A 20,118-nucleotide genomic window follows, 5' to 3' on the forward strand; every position below is an offset into this window, starting at 1 on the left:
CGCCTGAAGATTATCCTCATCTCTATCATCATAACACAATAACTCAAGTTGAACCGTGAGATACGAGAATGTGCGTTGGAAGAAAAGATGGAAACATCGTGGTCGTGACGCGTCGGCGACACGAGAAGCCGGCGGGGGTTCGGAGTTTAGCGCCTGCGGTGACTCTGAAGGGCTTCAGGACTCAATCCTCGCCCCGACTTCACAAACTCTCAGCTACATTTTGCGAGATAAGGAACAAAGAGAAGAGTCAAAAAGCTCCCGGAGAGAATGTGGCGGTTCAAAAGGAGGATTAGTGGCCAAGTGCAGTTCGACGACGGTTGCGTCTGGTTTGATCTGCGTCTGTCTCCGGGTTCAGGAGGAGGAGGAGGAGGAGGAGGAGGAGAAGAAGAGGAAGAAGAAGAAGAAACGGGAACGTCGGGGGAAGAGGAAAAGTTTGAGGAGGTTCAGGTTGTAAACGAAACGGGAAAACGGACGGAACGGGGAAGAAGATAAGAGAGAGAACACCTACAGAGAGAGACGCTGTAATCTGTGTGAGTGAGTCACTGACAGTCACTCAGTCGTCGTGGTGTGTGTGTGTGTGTGTGTGTGTGTGTGTGTGTGTGTGAGTGTGTGTGTGTGTGTGTGTGTGTGAGTGTGTGTGTGTGTGTGTGTGTGTGTGAGTGTGTGTGTGTGTGTGTCTCTTGAAGTTTCACCTTCACTAAAGACATGAACAGAGATAAACACACACACACTCACTCACACACACACACACACACACACACACACTCACACACACTCACACAGACACACACTCACACACACACACACACACACACACACTCACACACACACACTCCGACCTCACTTTAACAGCCTGATATAAAAGGAACCAAACCGTTTCCTCTGATAACACACAAACGTTCAGTGTTTGATAAAAAAAAAGAAAAAGTGTGTGATAATAGTTGTTTTGATAGAAAAGGATATTTCACATATACTTTTTATTTGGGCAGGACGACAGTGACGATACGTGACCTTTAACCTCTGATGTAAATATAAACCAATACGAGTTAACCGACACGGAATTAAAGATATTAGACATAATATTTCTAAACTTGCTGCAGTAACAGACATAACTGCAGATTTCCTCATCAGATTATGAGAAGTTGTGTGGTGTCATACCACAAACCATCAGAGTGAGACTCGCGCTCTCTCTGCACGGCTCCTTAAAAGTGATATTTTTCCGCCGAGCGTCGGATTAGAGCGGAGAAATGGAAACGAGAACCAGTTCACGTTTGTGAATGTGTTTTGGTTTTTTTCTTTTCGTGGGGGTTGAATGATTGTGAGCAGAGAAAACGACTGAGGAAAGAGTTTCTAATGCAGCTGACGACTGAGACTAATGTAGTTATTAGCTCGTGTGACTAATGTTCACACACACACACACACACACACACACACACACACTCACACACACACACACACTCTCTGCATTGTGCTGCTGCATCGGCAGTAGTTTTATATAGAATCTGGTTCTCAGTGTTTCCAGGTCAGCGACAGTTTCTGCAGTAGAACCAACACTCATATGGCCCCGGCGTCCGGCAGACGGTTTCCTCAACTTTTCCAAAATGCTGGTCATGTTCTTCTTGACTCCGGACTAATATCCTGCCCTTCGTCATATGTGAAAGACGACCTCCGACGTGGCGTGACGTGACGTGACACACACACACAGACACACACACACACACACACAGACACACACACAGACACACACACACACACACACACAGAAAAAAACACACACACAGACATACACTCACACACACACACACACACACAGACACACAGACACACACTCACACACACACACACACACACACACACACAGACACACAGACACACACTCACACACACACACATACACACACACACTCACACACACACACACACAGACACACAGACACACACTCACACACACACACACACACACACACACACACACACACACACACACACACACACAGACACAAACACACACACACAGACACACACACACACACACACAGACACACACAGACACACAGACACACAGACACACACACACACACACACACACACACACAGACACACACACACACACACACACACACACACACACACACACACACAGACACACACACACACACACACAGACACACACAGACACACACTCACAGTGTGGTAATTTGAGTATCTTTAACATTTCAGGCCAAACTCATTAACTCTGTATTTCTAAATACAGAAACTAATTGGATACAGAAAATCAATCATCGTTTTTAAATTCAACCTCCCTAGGCTGAGAAAACAACGTCTGCAAAATTTTTTTTACAGAAAAAGTGCAGGTGGGATATTCAGGTCAGCGACATGGTCGTGGGGCTGTAACGACGAACGTGGTTTTACAGCAGAGAGACGGAAAAATAATAATAAAACTTCCTCTCAAACAGCCCCTGAAGCCAAATCCACTTATTTGCTGCCAATCTGGACGCTCAGTGTTCCAGACGGTCAGCGTTCAGCCAAAATATGGCAACACACACACACACACACGCACAGACACACACACACACACACACACACACACACACACACACACACACACACACACACACACACACACACACACACACACACACACACACACACACACACACACACACACACACACACACACACACACACACACACAGTCCTTCCACATTGTGTTTCAGGACAGATCGTTCCCGAAGCCAAACCCCGGTTGTCCTCCACATTATAAAACCTCTGTGTTCACAGGAGCAGGTGAACTTACGTTGAGGCCCTTCTGGAACAGCGGCTGTCCCATCACGTTGGCCAGCATCCGGATCAGCGCCGCCCCCTGCAGACGGCACGGAGAAGACACTTTGAAACGCAACGGCAGTTGAAAGAAAGCGTCATGACTTCTTTTGAGTGGAATGAGAGGATCAGTGGACGTGAACTTTTCTGTAAATGCTCTGTTTAATAGAAACTTCTGCACAAAAAAGAGAAGTGATTGCAGCTCCACCTATTGATGGGCGGCTGCATAACACCTTAGAAACAACGGCACCAAACATTAATAAAACATCAAGAACTAGCGTAACCAGTATTTCTGGTGCCAAATATCGAATTTCAACTTTTTTCAGGCTAACGACCCAGCTAGCTTGATTAGCTAGCTTGATTAGCTAGCTTGGCTAGTCACTGTGGCCAGTTCTTTGTTCCTGTTTGAATCATCATCTCCGTAACAACAGACCCCGTGAGCCCAAAGATTCTGCGGCGTTAAAATGCTTCTCGTCTGTCCAAAGACGGCAGCCATTTTGTGTGGCTCCGTTATGACGACGTTGGAGGGAGAAGCCAGTTGCGATATGAACTGCCACGTTTCTCTGATGTGAGTGACGACTTCCTGTGTTACTGGCTAACGGCTGCTAGCTAACGCGCACCTCATTTCCTGTTCACCTTGCCGTTCTTGTGCTCCTTGTATTTTCTACGTTGCTTCAAGTCTCGGTTCCTTCTTCCTTCCTGCCTGTTTGGATTCCGTCCAACTGGTTTTGATCCTTTGCCTGCGTCGTCGTCCCGTAAACCCCCCCAGCCCCCGCCCCCCTTCGTTCCTCTTCCTGTAAATAAATTCTCTTAGCTATTAGCGCTGCCTCTGGCATCTGCATGTGGATCCTTTCCCCCTCGTGTCCCTGGCATCAGCTGTGACATTCTGTGGTGCGAGTAATTGGAAAAAAGTTTATTTTCCTTTCCGTTTTTAGAAAGAGGCGTGAAAGTGTTTGTGTTTATGGAGGAAAAAAGCATGAACGCGTGATCTGAGACCCTCCGATGTTTGTGTGTGATGTTTGTTTTCAGCACCATTGTTTATTTTAAAACCTTACATTTTTGTTAAATACCTCCAATAAAACAACAATCTCTTGTGTGAGGAAACGGGCTCCCCCTTGTGGCTGCTGGGGGAGTAACAACCATTCCCGCCACCTGATACGTCGGGGTCAAGGTCACTGTGACCTCACAAAAAACATATTTTCAGACAAATATCGGGGGAAACGCCTTCAGGAACATTCACGTGGACTCACGGAGAAAAGCTAAATCGGTTCGTCACCTTCTTGTAGGCGATCCAGTCGAAGACTCGGTTGATGTCCGTCGCTTGCTCCACCTCCTGGGAGATCGGGTGGGAGGAGCTCAGGCCGTCCAATAGCATCACCTCGTGGAGGACGTCGGTCAGGAAGCGCTGCTTCTCCTGAAAACACAAACATCTGTTGCTCAGACGCGTCAAACCACCTCTTCGTCGAAACTGAACCTGTCTCCTTGTTCCCTCTCCTCATCTCCTTCCCTCGTTTCCTCTGTTCCCTCCTCCCTAGTTTTCCTTCCTCTCCTTCGCTCCCATCACTCCTGTATTTCCTCCTCCTCTCCCACTTTCTTTTTTTGTTTTTAATGGACGTCTGCAAACGTGGAACGAGCTCGGTCCAAATTACCCCGGGGATCAGGGGAATCCGGGAGAAGCGTCGGCTCGGTCTAATTCATGGATCCAGCGTGTTTACTGTGGAGATTTGCTTTTTAATGAACCTCCATCTTGGTTCTCCAGACACCAGAGTCGATGGCGTATTAAGATTTTAGTCGCTAATGAACAGAATGAACAGAATTTATTCCTTTAAATTAACAGTATCTGTTGGGATGCGGCTAATTCCTGGCCCCACGGCGGCTCAGTGTAATACACGGATTAAGGGTTGTTTATGAAGTAGATGGTGGTTTTTTAATGATCAGATCTAGTTAAACAAAAGTTCATGGAGGTATTAAGTTTTGGGATAAACTTCAGCCACAATGTGTTCTGACGTATAGAAATGTTGATGAATAAGAGGTTGGGTCATTTAAAACTATGACAAATAATAAATATAATTATACATATTGTTATATTGTAAATTTCTTGATACATATTGATAAATTGGTGTATATTTTAGCCCTGTGATCAAGATATAGATTAATTATATATATATGTGGGAAAATAAATATGTATTAATACTGTATATACAGGCAATAAGAAATAAGAAGTAATATTATGTGATAGTAATATGTTGGACAGATTTCACTGTTGTCACTTGGTAGATGTGACTGTCACGTCTCAGTGGGGACAGTTCCGTCCTGTGATCCTCCACACTTCTGTTTATCTTCATTGGAAGTGAACCCGTCTAATATCTGGTGAGAGAGAGACGAGGGTTTTAATCTCAGCAGATAATAAATGAACTCAGGTTATGAGTCAGATTAACAGTCTGTTTTCACCAGAGAGACTGATGCCTCTTCATGGGACGTGTTCAACTCCTGGGTGAAGACTAACTAGTGTTTACAACATCAACCACACACACACACACACACACACACGTGTAATCAGACGGAACCCAGGGACTTCACCACAAATTACACATTTAGTTAATTAGCTCGAATGGCAGATTTGGATAAAACCAAAATCACTAAGTGAGAGAGAGAAAAAAAATGAATCAGACTAAATGAGACATCGGCTCTAATTAACAAACACTTTAAATATCTCTGGAGGGAGGGGGGGCGAGAGAGAGAGAGAGAGAGAGAGAGAGAGATGGGAGAGGGAGAGAGATAGAGCGAGGGGGAGAGAGAGAGAGAGAGAGAGAGAGAGATGGGAGAGGGAGAGAGATAGAGCGAGGGGGAGAGAGAGAGAGAGAGAGGGGGGGAGAGAGAGATGGGAGAGGGAGAGAGATAGAGCGAGGGGGAGAGAGAGATAGAGCGAGGGGGAGAGAGAGAGAGAGAGGGGGGGGAGAGAGATGGGGGAGAGAGAGAGAGCGAGAGAGAGAGAGAGGGGGGAGAGAGAGAGAGGGGGGGGGAGAGAGATGGGGGAGAGAGAGAGAGCGAGAGAGAGAGAGAGAGAGAGAGAGAGAGAGAGATGGGAGAGGGAGAGAGATAGAGCGAGGGGGAGAGAGAGAGAGAGAGAGGGGGAGAGAGAGAGATGGGAGAGGGGGGGAGAGAGAGATGGGAGAGGGAGAGAGATAGAGCGAGGGGGAGAGAGAGAGAGAGAGAGGGGGGGAGAGAGAGATGGGAGAGGGAGAGAGATAGAGCGAGGGGGAGAGAGAGAGAGAGAGAGGGGGGGAGAGAGAGATGGGAGAGGGAGAGAGATAGAGCGAGGGGGAGAGAGAGAGATGGGAGAGGGGGGGAGAGAGAGATGGGAGAGGGAGAGAGATAGAGCGAGGGGGAGAGAGAGAGAGAGAGAGAGGGGGGGGGGGGGTGTCCACCTGGTGCATATGGTCGTTATGAACCAGATGGACCCACGTGTGGAGGGTTGGCTGAGAGGCCGACAGTCACACACACACACAGATGGAGAGTCAGATACTGTGTCCAGGAGCAGCTGCTGAACTTTTAAACGTCTGCTAGTCTCCTCCCTCCATCAGTTTCATCCTCCTCTCCTCTTCACCTTCACTCCTCTTCTCCTCCTCCTCTCCTCTTCTTCAACCTCTTCTCCTCCTCTCCTCTTCTTAATCCTCTTCTCCTCCTCCTCCTTCCCTCCCTCCATCCTCCTCTTCCTCCTCCCTCCCTCCCTCCCTCCTCCTCTTCCTCCTCCCTCCCTCTTCCTCCTCCCTCCCTCCCTCCATCCTCCTCTTCCTCCTCTTCCTCCTCCCTCCATCCTCCTCTTCCTCCTCCCTCCCACCTCCTCTTCCTCCTCCCTCCCTCCCTCCATCCTCCTCTTCCTCCTCCCTGCCACCCTCCATCCTCCTCTTCCTCCTCTCCTCCCTCCCTCCATCCTCCTCTTCCTCCTCCCTGCCACCCTCCATCCTCCTCTTCCTCCTCCATCCATCCTCCTCTTCCTCCTCCCTCCCACCCTCCATCCATCCTCCTCTTCCTCCTCTCCTCCCTCCCTCCATCCTCCTCTTCCTCCTCCCTGCCACCCTCCATCCTCCTCTTCCTCCTCCATCCATCCTCCTCTTCCTCCTCCCTCCCTCCCTCCCTCCTCCTCTCCTCTTCACCTTCACTCATCTCCTCCTCCTCCTCCATCTTGCTCCAAGGCCTTGTAGACTCAGACTAACAGTTAACACGTTCACTTCAGGTCCACACGTTCACCACAGTTCTATAGATGTAGAAACTGAAGGTGTCTGTACCGATGACTGGTCGTCTGTTACCAGGTAAATGAGGCTGATATGAGCCGCTGTTGCCTTGTTGAAGGCTCCTTCAAATTGCTTCCTTCCATCCCCCCGGTGTGATCGTCCTCGGGCCGACGTTTCCCAGGGTTCATTGCGTGCCAGTGACGAAGCTGGCGAGCGTCAGCTGATCGAGGCTGTAGTAAGTGCAGCGGCGCAAAGGAGCTAAAGATGCAACGGTAAGAAAGAGGACACGCTGGTGACGGACACAGGAAACGCTCGGTAGACCGGACCAAGGCCACGCCCACATTGACCTGGTCCTCCGGGGGACGTGACCCCAGAGTCCGGACGCAGCTCGGACTCGGTGCAGGGTTTCTGCAGGTTCATCAATATTACATTTAATACCAGAGTAAAGATATTCATCATCATCAAGCACTTTCCACTGCCTCCAGGTATAATGATATAATGTATGATGACAATTCCCAGTGTCATAGATAATTGTATTGAGTTCGGTTAATATGATTAAATATGTGATATAATTACTTAGTTAATGAACTGGACCTGGATGAACCTATAAAAAATGATTTATTCTTTTATGTTTAAGAATAATAATAATAATAATAATAATATATATATATATAATATATGAATTTGCTTTCTATCTCTGAACATATTCCACCTGGACTTATTGATTATTGTCATGTTTTAATTTACCGTGTTCCTGTCTGGTTATTATGTTTCTCTCTGTACATATTCTTCATCATAACTTCCTGCACATCGTCTCATTGATTCGAGTTTTCTATCCGTCGCCAGTTCAGCCTCAGGTGCGACCGACCGCGACGAGATTCATCAGCCTCTTGTTTCTGAGAAGAGAAGCGAGGAAGAAAAGCTGAATATCGATTTTCCTCCGCTCTCTATGACATGAATATTTCATATTGTCGATTTAGGAGTCCATCGGCCTCACATCAGTTATGTGCCGGTGGACGTTTAACCTCCGACCTGCGTTTTGAATTCGGCTCAGACAAAACACGACGAGGGAGAAAATCTGTTAAACGCATTTATATCAGACTATTGAGTAAAACACTAAATATGAATTAAACGTTTGTTTCGTTTGTGGATCGGACTCCCCCTGTGGCTGCTGGTGGAACAACACCCACATTACAGTTACATATCAGCAACACCTGAAGAGGAATTAACGTCTTTTGAACATGATATCTCACAAAAAGAAATTGATGGAATGTCTTCAAATTTGCACAAATGTTCACTCGTACTAAAGATGAACTGGTTATAATTTGGTGTTCAAAGGTCAAAGGTCAAGGTCCCTAAACTCGTTTTTTAAAACCAAAACTCAAGAATTAAACGAAATGAATGAGACTGACGAAATATTCACACAAATATCTACGGGATAAAATCTAAGGATAAAATGACGCAGTGATGATCTTTTAAATCTATAAGGTCGAACGTCAACTTCATTGTGACATTGTTACATTATGCAAAAACGAGCATGAGTCATTTGATTCGTAGTTTGACATCGGGACAGATTTGTAGGAATAAATATTATTCATAAAAAATCCCATTTTCATCATTTGGTTTTTGTTTTGAATAGAATGAAGGAAAAGCAGCAGACAGTGAATTTAATTGAAAAGACAGAAGCTGACTATTATTATAATTATCACACTTTTACAAACTGAGCGCTGTGATTCGACATAAACGCGTTGAGTGAAACTCCGGAGAGGAAACATGGACGTTTAAGCTCTGATGATTAAAGTGAAAGACTTTGATCCGACTGGACCACGAACACACACGACACGGATCCAACAAACTGCTGCTTCTGTTCTATCTTTAATTAATAAAACTCTTTTTTTTATTAACATTTTAACAGTGAATTGTGTCTTTAATGTGTGTGTGTGTGTGTGTTGCTCTGTGGCTTTAAACGTTGCAGCTGTTTGAATTAAATCCATGTTTCTGAGCCTCAACTCTTAAATCTGAATATTAAAGTGTTGAATCCCTGAATCTCAGTTCAGCTCCGTTGAAAGATGAATATAATAACATCTCTAATAGAATCTGATATTTTTATTTTATAAGCTTTTGCTCTTCTGCGACTCTCCGCTGATTAAATACAAACCTTCTCTTATGAACAACTTCCTTTATTGGAGAAACACTTTGTTTCTATTAAAGCGTCCGGCCGTGCAGAACCTTCAGTAACAGGGATTTAAAAATGCCACGTCACTCGTTCGGTGTAAGCGACTGAGTGTGTGTGTGTGTGTGTGTGTGTGTAGAAGATAAGGTGTTGTGTTTAAACCCACTCTGCCCTGGAAGTAAATCACGGCGTTCGTCGGCAGAAACAAAGCGGGCGTGCGCTTTAATTTAAAGTTTTCTGAGAGTTCCTCACCGAGTTTCTAGGCGAAATCGGACGAGTCGGCGCTTCTGGGAACTTTTTTTAAAAGCAAATCTGTGGAGGAATTCATTTATTTTCTAATTTCATTGTGTTTTTTTGAGCTGACTCACTCGCTGCATCAATTTGTTTGCCAACCTGAGGAGAATGAAATAAAGCAGGATTATACCTGGCTGCAGGATTTGGGGCTGAATATTATCTGAGCTGCAGAAAAACAGAAAGCAGCAAAGAGGAGGAGGAGGAGGAGGAATCAGATATTGATCTGTGCGAGCTGGAGGAAGGTGGGAGAGTTCAGGAGGAGTCAGGACTCAACAGACGGGTTCTCTCTCTTCTCAAGGCTGCAGGCACATGACGGACGACATGGCGGTGAAGCCAAATCACCCTGATCGCCCCCTGGTGGCTGACTGCAGTGCAGCCCATAAGCCCCGCCCCCTCCGTCTTGAAAGATGGGACATGGAGCAATTACATGTACAATCATCACTCACCATGTTCCACTTGGGGAAGAGGAAGTCGGTGCCGACGTACTCGAAGAAGTGAGCGAAGCCTTCCTTCAGCCAGACATCCTCCCACCACACCGGAGTCACCAGGTCACCGAACCACTGCAACACGCGGACAAGACGTTATTAATGTCAATACACAGTGTAATGATTTCATTAATACATTCATGAACCCCTGTGAGACAATCATTCTCATAGTGAGGAACAAGACTATGACTTCCAATTTTGCTATTTCGTGAAATACATTTGAACAATGTGCGTCAATGTCCAGTTCAAGTTTTACTCTGTGTCATATAAAATTAAGTATTTCAGACCGGACGCAAGAAGCGGAGCGACAGAACAACGCTGGCGTCCCTGGAGCCGCGGCGCTCGCATGACTGAAACTCAATACACCACCATGTCAGAGACAACGAAACACTCGAGGACTCGCTCGGACTCGCTCGGACTCGCACGGACTCGCTCGGACTCGCTCGGACTCGCTCGGTCTCGCTCGGACTCGCTCGGACTCGCTCGGTCTCGCTTGGACTCGCACGGACTCGCTCGGTCTCGCTTGGACTCGCACGGACTCGCTCGGACTCGCTCGGACTCGCACGGACTCGCTTGGACTCGCACGGACTCGCTCGGACTCGCTCGGTCTCGCTCGGACTCGCTCGGACTCGCTCGGACTCGCTCGGTCTCGCTTGGACTCGCACGGACTCGCTCGGTCTCGCTCGGACTCGCTCGGTCTCGCTCGGACTCGCTCGGACTCGCTCGGACTCGCTCGGACTCGCACGGACTCGCACGGACTCGCTCGGACTCGCTCGGACTCGCTCGGTCTCGCTCGGACTCGCTCGGACTCGCTCGGTCTCGCTCGGACTCGCACGGACTCGCTCGGTCTCGCTTGGACTCGCACGGACTCGCTCGGACTCGCTCGGACTCGCACGGACTCGCTCGGACTCGCACGGACTCGCTCGGACTCGCTCGGTCTCGCTCGGACTCGCTCGGACTCGCTCGGACTCGCTCGGTCTCGCTTGGACTCGCACGGACTCGCTCGGTCTCGCTCGGACTCGCTCGGTCTCGCTCGGACTCGCTCGGACTCGCTCGGACTCGCTCGGACTCGCACGGACTCGCACGGACTCGCTCGGTCTCGCTCGGACTCGCTCGGACTCGCTCGGTCTCGCTCGGACTCGCACGGACTCGCTCGGTCTCGCTCGGACTCGCTCGGACTCGCTCGGACTCGCTCGGTCTCGCTCGGACTCGCTCGGACTCGCTCGGCCTCCGCCAGATGACGCCAAACAAGCAGCAGCCGGCAGAGCGCCCGTCCTGAACCGACACGACGGAGCAGGTCTTATTCACCAGCAACACCCTCGGGGGGGCAACCGGCACAGTTGCTCATCAAGTGTGACAAAGGGAAGCGGCGGAGGCATGCTACCACCTGATTGGAGTCTTTTTTCCTCGGGAGGGGCCTCGGAGCCTCGTCGGGGGCAAACCAACAGCCGGGGTCTAATAAAAGCGCAGCACGTACAAGATAGACCGCGGAGTGAACTTTGCTGATAGCGGAACGTGCGGCCACAAGAGTAATGCGTCTGGACCCGGGCTGTTTCCTGGCAACGCCGTGTGAATGAAAACGACGTGGGGACAGATGTGCGTCCCTGCCAGCTTTGTCTCCGGGCCGGAGCGCTGCCTCTAAACCCTCGGCTGCAGAGGGGAGGGATGACAAGAAGTTCATCCCCAAATTCACTTTGAAACCTCATTAAAGCCGCCGACTGCGGGAGAAGCACACGCTGCAGTTCCCTCCACCTCGGCACAGTGTGGGAAAAGTCTGTTTCTCTCTCGATATATGTTCGTCAGCGTTCAGTGTTTCTGCCATGAATTGTCCTTCAACCGATCAGAGACGAGGTAAAAGTGCAGAGCGAAGCTGTGGGTGTTAAGGATCAATTCACTGCACTCGAAACGAGTCAAGTGTCATTACGTCGCCCAAAGTCACAACTCCGTCCGCATGGCGCATACCGATGAGGTGCAACAGCATGAGAAACAGCAGACCAGGAACAAGAAGCTGCTGTCCACATGAGACGAGATTCAAAAGATGCGAGGTCAAGACGAGTGCGGTCGCCAACAACCAGAGCGTGACGTGATCGACGTTGGGACGTTGGGATTGTCACCAGCCGCACTGTGTCCAAGTCGACGTACGGGACAGTACCACGAAACGTGTGGGTTTCAAACAGAACAAAATGTCACAACATGTATGTTATATTAGAACAGTAAGTTTGGTGTAGTATCACACAACGTATGTGACAGTAGGACAGATTGAGGGGTGTAGTTCCACAGAACAAACGTAGGTTACTGGTTCTCACTCGTCACATATTGGTACTTCATCCGTTTCGTGGGACTGAACGTGACCATCAGGTTCACTCAGGTTCATTTGAGGAGATGCAGCTTGTCGTCTGGAGTGAAGCACACGTGTGATTGACATTTTGCTCATCTCCTGTTAGTCCGCTGCCTCTCGCTCGGCCAAACTTTAGTCCCAGCAGAGGCCGAACGAGCTAGGGAATATAAGACGTGTATTTGTTGAATTAGGTTTGGGGAACTTCGACATCTGAGACCAGGAACCGGTTGGGTTTCACCGGCGTGGCCACCCACGGTCCGGAGGTCAGGAGGTCAGGACGTCTGGCGGCGCGGTGACGCGGGAGAAGGAGCTCAGACATGCAAACTAACTTCTGCTGCCGTCTCTCTGGCAGAGCGGCGGGTGTCTGGGCAGGGACTCAAACCGACCACTCTGCGGGAGCTGGCGGCCCGCTGCCTGGCTCGACGGGCGCCGGTTCAACTCCCCGCGGCGGAGCGGAGCTGCAGTCACACTGGCAGTTTGTGGAAAACAAAACTCTGCCAGATGAAGTTTGACGAGGGAAAAGCAAACAGATCCAGGAGGCTCGGATCTGCACAGGGCTTAAGGCCGGAAACTTTCCAGTCGTCTTTCAGTCCCAAACGTCGGAAAGTCAAATATGCGTTAGTGGATATCTCTCTACGACGTTCAGACTTTTCTGTGTGAAATACCCCGTTTGTGTTTCTACTGAGTCAATGTGTTGTTGAATATGTTTCTAGGAAATCACATTGACATGACGAATCATTCAGCGTCCGTTTGGTGACTAAGTGGCTTAATCACAAATGTGGGCATCAAAGAAACGAAGGCGACGTTCCAACAAAACGTCCGACAACATCTCTCAGATGCCTCTAGGGTCAAAATTAAAAATGGGACGGATTCTTCCTCTCGACGGTCACTGGAGGTCGTAGTCTCCGGTCGGACCTTTGAAAACAGCCGTTCAATTCTCCGTATGTCGCGACTCGAATGTGATAAAAACCAGAGGATGTGATGAAAAAGAAACGGGATCAAAAGGCTCGTGTCGTGTTTCCAGGCACAAGAAACAAACGGATGAATGGATCGGACTTCTTTCCTTCAAGGTCTCGCCCTCGTCATCGAAGCTCCGAGGTGACGACGTTCTGCTCTTTCACCAAACGCGACAGTTTACATGAGATGTTTCTCTGAAAGGATTCTCTCGAAGTGGGTCGGTACGTTTCTCCGCTTCCGTCAAAACCCTCCATTTCTTTGTGGTGTGGTTCGTTCAAGCCTCCTGACATAATAGAAAATATCGCCGAATTAATTCCACCCCGGAGAGTTTTACTTCCACCGTGACAGGACTCAATAAAAAAATGACTAATCCTCCGTAGTTGTTACGACTTTTGTAACAAATTAAAAATGACGACTTGTGGAGATCTTTTTACAAGGCGCCTGCCTTCATTAGCGCTTCTGTCATTTCTCATCCAGTTTCATCCTCATTAAAACATTAAGAGAAAGAGCCTCCAGACATGGTCGGGAGGCTGCTGCCATGGTTACACGGGTGCGTCGTTGGGTGGGGTTCGTTAACTCCAGACGTCAGGAAGAATGATGCCGAGTCATAAGGGACGGGGAAGTTTTACCAAATACCAGAGACAGACGGAGGCCGTTGGCTGCTGCGAGAGAAATACTGATGAGGGGCGGGTCCATCCAAGAGGGGGCCATATAGTGCGAACACCCAGCCAGTGCTACAAGATTATATTAAAACTAGATGAGCGTTGAGCGTAGACGCATCGCATCCCTTCAATTTTTGATTGGTCACTAGGCCGTGGATGGATTTCCTCGTGGGCGCCGGCCTTCTGCTTTCAGTGAAACGACGACACAGAGACGCACAACGCGACTGCAAACGCAAAAGGGAGCCAAGTCCATCTGTAGCCATTTTGTGTCTCTTTCAATCTTTGGCTCTCGCTCTCATGTGGGAGGGTTTGGGTCGATGTCCAGGGACACGTTGTCTGGTCGTTTTGTATCCAGGCTCTTCACAGGAAAGAGAAAGAAATGACATAAGCGTTGATGGTTTTTAAAATGTACAAAGCAGAAACACTGATCCTGGCCTGGAGCGTCAACCCTGGAAGTGGCTCGTCCCCTCACCGCCGTGAGAGTCCTGATGATGGAACTCTGACTCTCACCTGTTTCTCTCTCTCTCTCTGCCTCAGCGACGGAAAACTTTTCCTGCGGGAAGTTTTTTTTTGCAAGAGGATTGAAACCGCCATCACTCATGTGGGCACTTTGTCCCTGAGTCGTTTAATGTAGCACATCCACAAATCAAATGAGAGAGAGAGAGGGAGAGAGAATTCATCCTCGCTCGCCCGGCCTGCTGCTGTGACCTGAAGGAATTATGAATCACCGACTGGTGACTTATCGATTCGTCGCCGCCCGCGGTCACAATGAACTGCGTTCACTCACAAACGTCCCTGAACAGAATAAAAATGTTTTATCGGGTCTCTCGCGGTCTCGTGTTCACGACATTTAAACCACCGTGCTGCTCGTCCGCTGACCGACTCCGGACGCCGCTGGATTAGCTCATCTGCTGCTACGTTAGCCAGTTAGCAAACTAGCATATTGGCTCACAACGTATTTAGATTTGAGACTTGATATCAGACCTACTCTTTCTCCTCTTCTTCCTCCACAGTTTGTCCACCTGCCTCTGTGCTCACGGACACTGTGTGTGAAATGTGTTTAATTATGTTTGCCACAAAAGATTCAGTGGTTGTATGAACTCACAATTCATATTTTGGGAGTTAAAGAAAACCACAGACCCAGTGCTAAAGACCTAGCAGAGTGGTTCCCCTTCATGAGGGTGTAAATCCAACGACTGAAATCTGAACGACAGAATACGTTTGTCTTCTGTGACCAGAAGATTCTAACAGACAAACGCAGACGTCTGTCGCAAATGAGAGAAACCGTCAAACAGCATTGGTCCAAAAAACTAATGCTAATCGACTTCTGGAAACGTGGACGTTATTTTTTTCCCTGCTCGAAGTCGAGGACACAAATATTCAGCTGAGGGTTTTTGTCCACTTCAAAGAGTGAATTCTAATTTTCTCAATCTCCTGGTGAACGTCTGAGAAACGCTTGTTATTTCATTTCACTCTGTCAAAACACCCATTACAGACTCGGTGCCTGATTTGAAGGTTTGTTGAGGCAACAATAAACAGAGCGATCAAAAGAAACACGTCAACCGTGTTTTGATTGTTCCACCACTTACTCCGTCACTATCACCAAGGCAACTAGAGTGTCACTCAGCAGAGCGTAGACCTCCACCGAGGTCCGACAGTCCCAATTACATCTGCTGGATCTGGATTTCTATTTGGTTTTTTAAAGTGTCCAGATGGGGCATTGCCTAAAGTGAAAATTCTAGACCCGTGCCAAAATTTGAAGGATTCTTTCTGGCCCTTTTCCCATCCATCCATTAAGTTTTGTGGAAATGTGATCAGCAATTTTTGCATAATACCACCGACTGTACCGGGCGGACCAACCAACCAATGGACAGGGGTAAAACACAACCTCCTTGTTGGAGGAAACAATCCATGGATGCTGATGAAGTAAATCAGTTATATTTAGTGGACTGACGTCTGGGCCTTGACGGATGCTTGCGCTCTACCGAGTTACATTCTAGTTACTCGACTCGACTTTCCTGCGCAGACGTTTGCAGTTTATTTTCGACCCCCAGTAGCGACCGTGCACATTTTCTACCTGGAGTTGGATCCAGGGTAGGAACCAGGCCGCATCTGGACCAGTTGGATGAAGGCTAAACGCCTTGCTCAAGAGTTCTAGATCATCTGGACATCTCCGACAACGAGGGAGTCGGGTATGAGAATAACACCTCTCTGCTGCTCATACACAGCTCGTCACTGTGAGTGAGTGATGCAAGGTGACGTACATGGACATGTGTGTGTGTGTGTGTGTGTGTGTTAACTTTAACTCCCAGCGGTGGGAAGCCGGTGAGTGCAGGTGAAGTGGCAGCCTGTGAAATGCAGATGAGTCTTTGCGGCAGCGGCACTGCCGGTGTCTTGCTCCGGGAAACCTTCAGGGGGAATTTTCTGGCGCGACAACAACCGGCATTAGTGGGGGGAGGGAACCATGTAACGGTGCGTCAACAGAGCAACGGAACGGTCTTTGCTTTTGAAAAATACATCGCTGTTAGTTGCTGCCACGCTTAAAATATTGTTGCTTGCGTCACACGTATAGTTTTGCACTGATTATACAGTGACGCACTGAATTAGACGGAGAGGAAACAACAGACTGGGCTGTTTTCTTTCTCAGCTCGTTTCCACAGTCGCACCTTCCTCCTTTCTTTCTTTCTTTCCTTCCTTCTCCTCTTCTCTGTCTCTCTCTCAGAACAAAGCAGATGTGTGCCTTTGATCATCCTCCTCCCTCCGTCTGACCCACGCTTATAAATATTCATCCCCCTCTTCAGCAGAAGGACTGAATCAGATTTTCACTTTCTGTTTGGACGGAGATTCTCGCAGCTCCGCGACAGCCGACAAAAAACAAGTCTTGTTTGTCATTTGGCACAAGCGCTGTTTACATCTGCACATCTGTGGAACTGTAAAGACTCTCGCGGTGTCGTCGGCCCTGACGAGCAGAGAGTTGAAAGGAACACAAGCAACAACAGTCGCAAGCAAACTCTCAAAGCTCCGGCTTAATTAATCTTTGTGCGACTGCGGTTAGGTTTGGGGATTTAACAGCGTCCACCGGCCAAATGCTCGTACGCTTTGCAACTTCATCTTGGATAATAGCCTGCGCTGTAGAATTAGACACCCGACAGGGCTATGAAACAGAGCTCGGCCGCAGATTGGGAATTGGATCCAGGGGAGAAACCACACAGCATCTGGACCAGTTGGATCAAAAGCCTTGCTCAAGAGAGTTCTAGATCATCTGGACTCAGGGGGATAGGATTGTCGCAGATTTTTGGGCCCAGGTTGGATCTAACTTTAGACGATTGTTGTCCTGGACAAGGGGAACATAAGGTAGGAGCCAGAAGTCCTGGACCATTCAGACATGAGCCAGTAGTCTCACGGTATCTGGACCGGAGATACAAGACTACCGGCAGAGGTGGAGACGGTTGGATCCAAACTAACGCCTCTTCCACGGCAAGTGGGTTGGGAGAACCATACAGCTTCTGGACCAGTTGGATGAAGGGTAAAAGCCTTGCTCAAGAGTTCTAGATCACCTGGATCCAGGGTAATAGGGTCATAAGATTGTCGCAGCCTTTTGGACCCAGGTGGCATCGGTCCTTAGAAGCTTGGTGCTGAGTTCAGGACTAAGTGAACTTAGGGTAATGGCCAACAAGTCCTGGACCATTCAGACATGAGATAATCAAATGCTCTGGACCAGTTGGCGCAGGGATGAAAGAGCTCCAGACATTCTTTTCACCGTTCCTCTACAGAAAAACAACGTGACTTGAATCAGTGAAAAATAAAAAATAAATAAAGTTCTACACCCCGACAAGAGGTCAGACCTAATTATAGAGAAGATCCAACCAAATGTACATTAACATATCGACCGGTGATAAGACTCATGAAAATGCTAATTCATTCACACTCGGGCAGGAAACTCTCACATCTGAGAGTCGACTTCAGGTTCGTGTTCACTTTGTGTTTTTATCTTAAAAGTGTCGCTGAGTTTTAATCCCATTATTCTTTTCTTTTGTTTTTAACTGTGTGATTTTCCCTTTTCTCATTATAGCCCTGGTGATCCAGTTTGAATCAACCATGTGAAACACTTTTTATATAAATATATAAAGTTCTAAAGTCTTTTTTTGAAACAGGAAGTCGTCTGGTGACTCATGACGTGTTGACTGTACTTATAGTTTAATGAACATACGCTACATCTCACAACGTGTAAACAACGTCAATAAATGATGGTTTATCATTAATAAAATATGACACAAATGCATTAAGCTGCTTGTATTATTTAGAACAACGAGGTTTACGGTTGGCGACAAATCCCCTGGAAAAAATGAAATGAATCTGCGCTCGGTTCCAACTGAAGACGTCAAGCGTTTTTACTAGAGGTCCTTTTTTAACAGAGAATGAATCCACATTCAGTGTAAAATGATAAAAAGATAAATGTACAAGTTCAATTCCTCATTAAAAAACACACACACACACACACACACACACACACAGATGGAGTAAAAATGTAGCATCAGTGTTTGTGGTTCATTAAATCTGTTTAGCACAAGGTTTGTGTCTGTGTGTGTGAGATGGCCTACTGTGTCATGGCTGCAGTAGTGTGTTCAGCCTCTCTAATAAGCCTCACACACACACACACACACACACACACACACACACACTCAGGGTGTAAGATGTTTCTTTATGGCCTGTTAATTAGCTTTGGACACAAGCAGGAGGCAACACACACACACACACACACACACACACACACACACACACACACACACACACACACACACACACACACACACACACACACACACACACACACACAACCTGATATACCTATATTCCTCTCACGTCATTATTGATGAAACGCTCGTGTCGATGATCTCACTCGCTTCAGATTCTCTGAAAAACAGATTTTTTAAAAAGTGTCTAATAATTAACGATGACATAATTCTTTCTTGTGTGTTTCTGTGTGTGTATCTGTGTCGACTGCGACCTGCCGAGTCACAAAACACACCGACGCTGGTGAAACACGTCAAATGATGAAGTTTTGATATATTGAAAACTAGAACTACAACCTGGCAGAGTCGCACTCGTATCAAACATGTAGTATCTTAGACTTTTAAAGATCTAACACAGTTATCATGGGGTGTATTTGATTAGTTATTAGACAGACATAATAAAAAAAACTACAACAGCTGATTCTGTTGTTGCCATGACAGTCGATGTTCCTTCGAATACGGACATGCAAGTGCATGTCAATCAAATACGTACAGTTATGTAAATACATGTGTGTGTGTGTGTGTGTGTGTACAGAGAGAGAGAGAAAGGGCGAGCGAGAACAATGAGATTATTTATGGCTCCTTGTATTCTAATGAACTCTGTGCAAACATGTTCTGCAGTAATAAATTATCCACTTTGAACCAAAACACTGCAGAAGAAAATACGCACGCACGTTCTGAACTACTCAGATACTCATGACGAAGAGGATCTGGACCTGGTCTCCGGTTTGGAGAGGGACACACGAGTCTCATCTAATCTGGAATTCAAGTCCAATCTTCTCCAGACTCAAACCTCCGGAGCGTTAACACCAGGTTGAGATCTGCGGCTTTGATCTGAGCCTGGTCGGGTTAAGTTGGAGGTGAAGGGACTTCAGCTCCTCCACGGGGAATCCTCACCGGAGCAGGGATTCAAACCAGTGTGAGTGTGTGTGTGTGTGTGTGTGTGTGAGTGTGTGTGTGTGTGTGTGTGTGACGAACGCTCCGGGCGATTTCCTACGCGTATGGTTGTAATAAAGTGTGTGAGAGATCAACTGATGAAAAGAGCAAATCTGTTTTTTCTTTGTCCGTTTTAATCAACGGAATGATGATGATCGGAAACATAAACTGAAAGCATCTCCGCACACACACACACACACACACACACAATCCTCCCGCTGCGAGCGTGTGTGTGTGTGTGTGTGTGTGTGTGTGCGGTCGCACGTCATAATCACTTTGACCATTCGGAGGTTTCTGTGCAGTGACACGTTCACAACAGTCAGCAGATGGAAAGAACTGATTCAGTGTGTTCATTTCACTGACTGTCAGTTCTCATCCACACACACACACACACACACACACACACACACACACACACACTCTGA

At 47.7% G+C, this 20,118-nt stretch overlaps 1 protein-coding gene across 7 annotated transcripts in view; it reads right to left on the minus strand.

The window, feature by feature from the left end:
* The window catches only part of LOC118287206 (thyrotropin-releasing hormone-degrading ectoenzyme-like), a 132,159-nt gene that overhangs the window by 46,941 nt on the left and 65,100 nt on the right, over positions 1–20,118 (minus strand). For all 7 annotated transcript variants that reach the window (XR_007031929.1, XR_007031930.1, XM_047336445.1 and 4 more), the window contains exons 6-8: positions 9,969–10,082; positions 4,097–4,234; positions 2,798–2,863 (exon numbers count right to left, since the gene is read on the minus strand). Coding sequence is in view for 5 of the 7 variants with exons in the window: in XM_047336445.1 (XP_047192401.1) it covers positions 2,798–2,863; positions 4,097–4,234; positions 9,969–10,082 (318 nt within the window). In the remaining 2 variants the exon portion in view is untranslated. The remainder of the gene's footprint in view (positions 1–2,797; positions 2,864–4,096; positions 4,235–9,968; positions 10,083–20,118) is intronic.

Source organism: Scophthalmus maximus, chromosome 12, assembly GCF_022379125.1.
Source record: "Scophthalmus maximus strain ysfricsl-2021 chromosome 12, ASM2237912v1, whole genome shotgun sequence".
NCBI classification, from domain to species: Eukaryota; Metazoa; Chordata; class Actinopteri; order Pleuronectiformes; family Scophthalmidae; genus Scophthalmus; species Scophthalmus maximus.